Source organism: Triticum aestivum, chromosome 2B (genome assembly GCF_018294505.1).
Source record: "Triticum aestivum cultivar Chinese Spring chromosome 2B, IWGSC CS RefSeq v2.1, whole genome shotgun sequence".
NCBI lineage: Eukaryota > Viridiplantae > Streptophyta > Magnoliopsida > Poales > Poaceae > Triticum > Triticum aestivum.
Window position 1 is genome coordinate 20,719,842 of NC_057798.1, and position 9,902 is coordinate 20,729,743.

The 9,902-nt window shown below is 43.8% G+C and overlaps 1 protein-coding gene across 1 annotated transcript; it reads right to left on the reverse strand.

The window, feature by feature from the left end:
• Positions 1 to 3,268: 3,268 nt before the first annotated feature.
• LOC123040052 (uncharacterized) lies at positions 3,269 to 8,650 on the reverse strand. Its single transcript, XM_044462997.1, has 4 exons — positions 7,984 to 8,650; positions 5,825 to 6,277; positions 4,897 to 5,317; positions 3,269 to 4,786 (listed from the first exon to the last, which is right to left on the reverse strand). The coding sequence occupies exons 1-4, from the start codon at positions 8,578 to 8,580 to the stop codon at positions 3,522 to 3,524; spliced, it is 2,736 nt and encodes a 911-aa protein (XP_044318932.1). The 5' UTR covers positions 8,581 to 8,650; the 3' UTR covers positions 3,269 to 3,521.
• Between the last annotated feature and the right edge of the window lie 1,252 nt (positions 8,651 to 9,902).

Below are 9,902 nucleotides of genomic sequence, written 5' to 3' on the forward strand. Positions count from 1 at the left end.
CCTGGGAGGCATACTAATGGCGCACTTCTGTATACACTAATGGCGCATCAGTGGTGCGCCATTAGTATATCAGATACTAATGGCGCACCAAGGGGTGCGCCATTAGTAAAATATAATAATGGCGTGGTACTAATGGCGCACCGCTAATGCGCCATTAATGGCCAAATTAGGTGCGCCATTAGTAGGCCTTTTCCTAGTAGTGCAACTATGATCTATCCATGCATTGTTGACTACTATATGAGTTTGTGAGATTGTGTGGTTATATTAAATGTGGTACTGTCGTTAATGTTTGTGAGATGGTTATGTGAACTTAGTTTATTTGCACTGGACTTGTCTAGATTTCCATTAATATTGCACCTGACTGCTTTTTTTATTTTTTGTTTCTATTTGCCTAGTTATAGTGTGGGGAGAAAATAGGGCGCTACTACTACGTGATGATAGTAGTAGCGCTGGTGGAGGAAGCAGCGCTACTAATAAGTATTTTAGCTGCAGCGCTTGTTCAGAAACGTGCTACTGGTAAATAATAGCTGTAGCGCCCTAACAGTAGCGCGGGTGCCCGCGCTACTGGTATGTAAAAAACCTGCGCCATTAGTAAGCTTTTCTCTAGTAGTGATGGCTTGCCCTGCGAGATAGATGCTGGACGTCAGACCGCCTGGCAAGGCGAGGACTACCACATCAGGACGTGTGCCCCTTTTGCGACCAGGAGGAGGAATCAATTAACCACATTTTGCTCACATGTGTCTTTGCCAGGACGATCTGGACCGAGATCTGTCAGGCCTTGGGGAAGCCAGATTGGGTGCCGTCACAACATGACTTTCCCACACCGTGGATGTGCGGCAAAAGTGGACCTAATAAAGCCAGCACAAAGGATCTACGCACCATCCTTGGACTAACCTTGTGGGAACTATGGAAGCACAGGAATGCAATTGTCTTCGACGGAGTACGACCTTCGTGTGAGGCGCTACTTGGTAGAATTAGTGTGGTTTAGTGTGGTTGTCGGCTGGCCTGCTAACAGGAGATATAGCACCCTTCTTTAATCGGCTAGCGAGGTGGGATAGGCGTGAGGAGTAAAGTTTTATGTAACACTTGTAACTATGGTGGAGGCATTATTTTGCCCTTCTTCTTTAATATATGATATGCACATTCGTGCATATTCAAAAAGAAAAAGAAAAATACTAGAGATGATACCTCACTAGTAGAAAACAGGGCACTTGTCCCGGTTCGTAAGGGCCTTTAGTCCCGGTTCATGAACCGGGACTACAGGGTCGTTACTAATGCCTCCACCCTTTAGTCCCGGTTCTAAATAGAAGGACTAAAGGAAATTTTATGATTTTTTTTTCAAAAAAAAATTTGAATTTTTTTTGATTCTTTTTTATTTTCAAATTTCTGAATTATTTTAACCTCTAATCTTTTATCACCACTGCTAATTTATCCTCTAATCTCTAATCACCCCTCATCATTCCAAATCATCTAACTTCCCGAACGGTCACCCATCCTCCCACTCCCCCAGCCTGAGCACGCTTAACTTCCGGTTCTATTCTCCCTCATTTCCAAGTCTGCACTTATTGTTTTCCTGACAATAGTAAGATGTCAATCCTATTAACCCTCAAGAATTTTTCTTGAGCATGAAGTGACACATTTCACTGTTTGAGTTTGAAACTATTGTTTTAAAAAACAATAATTATTTAGGAACACTAATATTTCTTGAATAACCATTGTTTGACCATTGTTTGACCACAGTTTGACCAGATTTGACCAAAATTCAAAATAACTGAAATAATTATTTCGTAACACTAATATTCTAGAATAATTAGTTTGACCATTGTTTGACCATAGTTTGATCAGAGTTTGAAATTTTTTCGATTTTTTCCACTCTAGATCTTAAAAGCCACGTAACTTTTTTTCTATTCGGTTTTTGAGGATTTTGAAAATGTTTAACGGGGTTTCCCCCGTTAAATTTGGATGTAACTTTTCGAGTAGATGATTTTTCATATAAAAAACTTCTTCATCCGAGTTAGTATGCAAAAGTTATGCCCATTTTACTAAATTCTAGAGAGATTTTGCAAATAAAGTCGAAATTCACATTTGCAAATTTTCCCAACAACTAGACCACATATCACATGGGAAACTTAATTTTTTTATTTTTGACATTTTCATCATTTTCTTTTATTTTTTTAAAACTAAAAAGGCGATCCGGGATGGTGGAGTTTGAAAATGGAACCTTTAGTACCGGTTCATGTCATGAACCGGTAGTAATGCCTCAAACCCCATTAGTATCGGTTGGTGGACTAAAAGTCTAACCCTTTAGTCCCGGTTGGTGCGACGAACCGGGAGTAATGGTCATCGCACCCTTTAGTCCCGGTTTGTGGCACCAACCGGGACTAAAAGGTCCAGAAGAACCGAAACAAATGGCCCACGTGGCCCCTGGGCGCATGAACCGGGACTAATGCCCCATTAGTCCCGATTCTAGACTGAACCGGGACTAATGGGCTAACCCGGGGTGGACCAAAGCCCTCTATTCTACTAATGCCTCATGCATTATTATACGAATATGTTACAATTATTTCAAAGATATAATTGTACACTAACAGTATTCTTTAGGCATCAGCCCATACAGAAAAGTAGTCCCTTTTTTATTTGAGTTGGAAAAGTAGTCTTAAGTATAAGTAAAGCATAAGTAAAAGCAGGATTTTGAAAGATCACTTTATTAACTCAAAACGTAGCATCAAGAAGATAAATCATGATGAGCAACACCCGGCCTCTGCAACACCCGGCCTCTGCATAGATAGAATGAGATCACTGAGAAATGGTGAAACTTATCATAGGAAATGCATTGGCTGAGATTCCACCGTAGTCGTCAACAAGATGGTATTCAGGCCAGTTCTTTTGCCAGAATCTGGGGATTCTTCTAGAATCCGACCCTTACCCAGCTTCTTCAGAATCTTTGAGCTCCGTTTGTTTTACAATCCTATATAGTTAGGGTCTAAAACTATGGCACTGTAGTCGTGTAAAAAAATGGTATTCAAACAACGTCGTGAAAAAAATGGTATTCAAACGACGACATGATTCAATTCGAAGACTAAAACTAACAAAATATTAGCCGGCAGACCACTATGAGCTACTCCCTGAATGTATCTACAACTAAAATACATATAGATACATTTATTTTGTGGACGAGTAATTCCGAACGGAGGGAGTACAATACTAAAACTGGTTGGCTGTTGAAGACACTAAATCACAGAACAGAGCAGCATACTACTATGACATATATACGCAATACCAAAAGTGACTTCAGTAGCCCAGTTAGCACATACTGTCCAGGTTCAGCTTACACGGTATTTCACAGATAGCTGCCTGTACCATATCAGAGCTGCCTGTAACATACACAAAAGACTCGCCCGTCGCACGGCGAACTGCATGATAGCATTACGAACTACGTAGTATCTACGCAACAACTAGCTGGGTGTCGCGGTAACTACCTATTCACAAGCGTGCTGATATGCTCCTACCATAGACCAAACTCACCGTGGCGCGGCGTTGGAAAGATACGATCTCTCAAGATCGTTCGCTTCTGCCTTGAGTCTTGAGATCTTCACAGCATTGCTCATCTTCCGCGTGATAACAGACCGCATCATGTTGCGCATGAGATACGCATGCAGTTCGAGACGATGGACGGTCATGGCCAGCGCGCGAACTCGCGTGCCGAGTTCTTGGTCGTTGGTTTCTATGCGAGCAATCTTCTCCTCCAGCTCTTCGACGCGACTATCATCTGTGGCGAGTAAAGTTTCCACGCGTGATCTCAGGTACGTGACGTCGAAACCATTCTCCTCGAGCAAAGCGAGGCTCTTCATCTTCTGTTCGAGTTGTTCTTTGTCACCCTGAACATCCAGCATGTTTATGCTTTCTGCTAAATTGGCAAAGGAGTGCATCAAACCTAATGCCATCCCTTCGCGGAGCTCTGGACAATACTGTTCGAACTGATGAAAATGTGGCCGCTGTGGCGCTTTCCTGAATATTTCCAGTGCCTCAAGATGTGCCCACATTGGAGAGGTCTTCACGAATGGAAGACGCTGGATTGCCAAGGATCCCATGGTACTCTCATGCATAGCTACAGATTCCGGCAACAATGGTAGGACAGAATCACTTACTGCAACATACGTGGATACTGTTGTGCCCTCCACACCATTTGTTATGGTCAAGCTATCATCGGAAGGTTCTGTCACACTATAATTGCTCATACCAACAGAAGACAGCCGAGTTACTGTCGACTTCTCGGTGGATTGGCTACTGCATAAGAAGAACTTCCTGCTTGGACTTTCAGTGGTAATCATGTCATCCTCGAGTGCAGCTAAGGATGTGGCTGAGAATGTGGCTGAGAATGGACAATCAGCACTGGTATACTGATTTTGATTCCCATTGTTGGCTAACCCAACCAAATTCCCTTGATGAATCTCCCCATCCATATCTTCAGTTATATTGACCTCCAAATCCCACTCTAAAGGTACAACACCATCTAAAGTAGCTACAGGTATGAGAGACAAGTCCTCGGCTGGAGCAGCATAACAAGTAACACACTCCACCGCAGCTGCAGTGTTGTCCTTGGACAGCCGGTTGTCGCGCAAATTAGCTTCACAACTCTCTGCTGAGGGCAACAAAGGAACATTGGCATTATCATCCATAACCAAATACCTCTGACATAATTCTTCACCAGTGTCCTGCTCAACACTAGTTTCACCATCATAGCCTCCTTGATGAAGATCAACTATTCCACTACCCTCTTGTGAACCTGGCAACGGAAAAGTATCATGATACGCCTGCTAGTAACATAACGGAAATGTTGCTAATATTTCTGTGATCAGTACATATTGCCGACTGTTCAGAAATCAGAACACATACCTAATAGTCGGTCCTGTAGGTCAGCTGTTGGTTGTCCAAATGCTCCAAACAACAAAGCCCGTAACTGCCGACTTTCTGGCATAGATGGTATGATAACCATCTGAGAAGATGCTTGTTCCAGATGACAGCTTGGAGCAAGTGAAGATGAACTCAGCTGGTTAAATGCTGCCAATGGTGGCAGTGAAGGAAGTGATAGCTCAGACCGTAATGCCAATACTGCATTTCCTTGATTATGAGTAATTTCATTGTTCTCGTTGCAAATGGACAAAGGAAGAGGAGAAATTTGTCCTGATATCACATCTTTATTCTTCAACTTTTTGTCACGACGAGAATCGGCTTCATTACCGGTTTTATCAGAGTCATCATACAAGGCAGAAACTAGCCTTTTTCGAGAAGTAAATCGAGGTTCATTAGAAGATTCCTGAAATGGATGCACCTCTTGGGCATAAGCTTGGTGTGAAAGCGAACACATAGGAAAAAATAACACATCAGTACACCATAAAGATTTGAGGCAACATTGGATAACATCATTGATGTTTGGAACGTAGAGTAGGGATAGTATTCCAATTATGAATTAAATTGCATATTCCTAATTCATTTGCAGAAGCTTCTGTTTTCAAGTGCGTATTTGCTTTCCTACACATACGAGGACTAAGTCTATCACAGTTTACTGGGCCCAAAGGATTGAACAACAAACAGATGGAAAGTGTCGTTAGCCCTGATGCAAACGATGCACAATGAAGGTGGATAAAATGAGTAGCATGCTGCAATAGTAGTGATAAGAGGAGCCAAAGTACTATGGTAAGGTTGTCGATTTTTTTTTAAATCTGAAAGACTAAAATTAAGTATAATATACTTGTTGCAATCAACAAAAAAACACCAGAAAAGAATGACAGCAGACAAAACACAGATTATGCAGTAATTGTACCTCTTTCACGCAGCGTACCCATTTTTTACCGTCCCAGTCAAACCGTGGCCTTAGTTGCGTATTTTCAACCGTCAAAACATCAACAGGTTGCACGTCTTCCATGTCTGTCTCGTGATTCTTCAATTTCACCACATACTTCTTGTTGATTCCACTACCTAAAACCTTATTAATAACACCAGGCCACCAGCTACCTTCATGGTGGACCTCAACATGAGAAGGAGGAGAAAATCTGTACTTGGAGTCCATACGGGTGAAGGCGCGTGCTGGCCGAATATCTTGAGAATCGACAATCTCAGTGGCCAATTCCCCGTCATTTTCAATATGCATGTACTGTACTAGAAAATTTGTACCACCGATCACTTTAAGAACAGTAGCTGGACTCCAGGATTCACCGAAGGATTTTCCACTCACTTCAACTTGGTTTCCCTCACCGAACAAAGGACTTCCATCGTCCTGCACACAACAAGAGTATCAGAAATAACTAAAGAGATAACTGCACCACGACTGCAGATTAGTCACTGAAGTTGAAAAGTGTTATGCATTACAAATGATCCACCCACATCCTTTTAATTTGATATACTTTGCTGTACAGTCCAGTGGCCCCCAAATTTGTAAATTAAAATGTCAAATGTTCATCATTAATGTCCGAGAAACATCTAGGAGCAGCACTAATATTTCAGTACTTGTATCACTTAAGTGGTAATGGCTGGTCTGACTAAGTACAGAGAGCACAGCCAAAAATAGGAATATTTTACGACAAACGATGGATTTAGTAACTTCAAGAAGGTATAGTAATTCAGATGGTAAAGACAGCAGAAAATCATAAATGAGAAACTGCACAAGCACCACATGAGCTGTTCTAAATGGAAATTTAATTTCAATATGGGCCCCATTAGTTTGAAAATCTACAATGTGTTCGATCTCACTTCATGTCCCCAAAAACAAAAAAACAATTAACTACGTTAATGGGCCTTATACACTTTGTAGACTTGAACCAGGGCCGACAGGCCTGAGAAGCGTAAAGCTCAGTCATTTTCGCTAACTGGTCTTTTCTAATTACTGTTTCTTGGATGAACTACAGCTAATTAGATGAAAAAAGCCAGTTGCCATGAATTGGCTGAAGAAAATGTAAACTAAACCTCCAAAGTTTGGAAAAAATGCCATTTTAAAATTCAGCTATGATGAGTACAAAAGGTTTGGATAATTGGCAAAAGTGAAATATATTCATGGTCTAAAATTGATAAAGAACACGGTACATGCAACAATTCCATTTCAGACGCAGAGGATACACCAAGCACCTGAAATACCGAGGTGAAATGGTTTTATCCATAATCAACTAACTAATTAATCGAACACTTCTGAATGCGATCCAAAGTGGTCCGGTAGCCCCCAAATTGGTATACTTGGGTGTATAGTCCGGTAGCCCCCAAATTTGTAAGTTAAAATGTCAAATGTTGATCATTAATTTTCGAGAAACAGCTAGGAGTAGTGCTAATATGTCAGTACTTGTTGTCACTTAACCGGTAATGTCTGGTCTGACTAAGTACAGAGAGCACAGCCCAAAATTGGAATATGTGGGCTGAAATTAGTAACTTCAAGAAGGTACGCTAGTTCAGATGATAAAGGCAGCAGAAAATCTCAAATGAGAAACTGCACAAGCAGAACACGAGCTGTTTTAAATTGAAATATAATTTCAGTATGAGCATGATTAATTTGAAAATCTACAATGTGTTTGATTTCACCGCATGTTCCCCAAAAGAAAAAAGGATTAACTGTGTTCATGGATCTTATATACTTCTTAGACTTGAACCAGCTAGTTGCCACTTCTTGAATGAATTATATCTAATTTACAAGGAAAAAGCTTAGTTGTCATGAACTGAGACTGAAGAAAATGTGAAGTAATTAACTTGCAAAGTTTGGAAAAATAGAGATTTTTAAAATTTATCTATGATTCGTCCAAAAAGTTCAGATAATTAAAAAAACCAGAGTATATTCGTGGTCTAAAATTGATAAGAAACATGATACATGCAACAAATCCATCTGGGACCTGAAATAGCACTACAGTGAAATGTTCTTATCCATAATCCAAAAACTAATTAATTGATTACATATCACTATGAGAATTATGAACAGAGGCCAGAGGGAGCCACCCCACTTACCAGCTCTGCAGCCGGGACCCACCGGCCGTCCTCGAACACGCGGTGCGGCCGCAGATCCGTCACCTCGAACTCCAGCGTCTCCCGCGAGGTGGGGAACGTGACCCTGTAGTACGCCCTGGGCTGCCGGCGATCTCCGTCCATCACTGGCGGCGGGACGACGGCGCAGACCACGCCGGCCCACCACCCGTCGTTGTGGAACGCCTCCACCATCTCGTGGACCGCGAACTCCCTTTGCTCGAGCGGTGGTGGCCGCGGCCGCACGTTGGCGGCGGACGCGGTCTCCGTGAGCGGCTCGTCGTCCCCGTCGTCGGCCAGGAGCGTGGTGTATTCCACCGTGTAGCGCCCGCGGCGGCCGGCGGAGAGCAGGTGGCCGGCGACGGTGGCCTCGTAGAAGGAGCCGGCGAAGCCCGGGTCGTCGCTGCGCACCTCCACCTCCGCGCCGACCGGCAGAAGTATGAGCTCGTGGTCGTCCTCCGACTCATCGTCCGCCTCGTCCTCATCCTCCGCCTCCACGCCGACCGGCAGCAGGAGCTCCTCCTCCGACGATGAGGAGTCGGAGGGGGTCGGTGGGCGCCTCCTGACACGGCCGCGGCCCATGGGAGCTGGCTGCTTTGAGTTCTTCTCGGGGTGCTCGTGGGAAGCTAGCCTAGCTAGGCAGCGATGTGGTGTGGATGTGTTGTGGTGTGGTGTGAGAGCGACTCCACTTCCGAGGCAGGGCGGGGGTGTGGCGCGGTAGACAGCACGGCAATGGTTGACGCGTGGCGGGACAACGCAGACCAGAAACCGGCAGAGGTTGGTGCGCGTGGTTAATGTCACCGCTTCCCTGCTTCATCAATTACTACCAGTTACTTTTTTCTCTGGAACTTCAAATCCATTCATCTTCAACGATCACAATACAACAAACACCAGAAATGAAAATTACATTCAGATCTGTAGACCACCTAACGACGACTACGAACACAGAAGCGAGCCGAAGACGCGCCGCCGTCATCGCCCCTCCATTGCCAGAGTCGGGCACAACTTGTTGTATCCCATAAGATCAGCACCTCTGAATAGCAACCGCCGTCGATAAAGAATAACGTAGATCGAAAGGATCCAAACCAAACTGAAGACACACGAACGTAGACAAACAATGACAAGATCCGAGCTAATCCACCAAAGATAGATCTGTCGGAGACACACCTCCACATGCCCACCAATGATGCTAGACGCACCGTCGGAACAGGGCTAGACAGGGAGACCATTATTCCATCTTTAAGGAGCCGCCGCCGTCTCGCCTTCCTGAGCAGGAAATAAACCCTAACAAGATTGAAAAAAGACTAAAAACGGAGCCCTCCTAGCGGCCCTTGCCAGGATCCACCGCGCCTCCATGGCCCTAGGGCCATCGGAGATGAGGTGGACGTGCACCGGCGCCTGCGAGAGGTACGAACCCTAACTTTCTTTCTTCGAGAAGGAAGAGGAGGAGGAGATTAATATACGACTAAAGTAGTCCCTATTAATTCCTACATTATCGCATACGTCGAGAATAAGAATGCGTAAGGTTCCTGCCCAGTTACTCCTTTCTAAGGAGTATTAATCAGATACTCGTACTAGTAGTACAGTGTTAGCGACATGTTGCTTTTTACCGACGTTTTTTTTTTGCTAAACTTTATCATACTTTTACATCTACACAATACCTACATATAAGTCGCGTGAATTTAGAATTGGGTCCGTCGATCCTAGGCAGGCATGCCAGCGATGTACTTTAGGGGTGGGGATTGAAATTCTTATCCTAGCTCGGCCTACTCGCGAGATGTTAGCCATCGGTCTAATTACATAAAGCATAGCACTTCTGATCAATATGAATATTCAATTCCCTATTTCTTTGAGCGCTTTCACCATTAACCCATGGGTGCCAAGACCACCACCCCCCCGGGAGG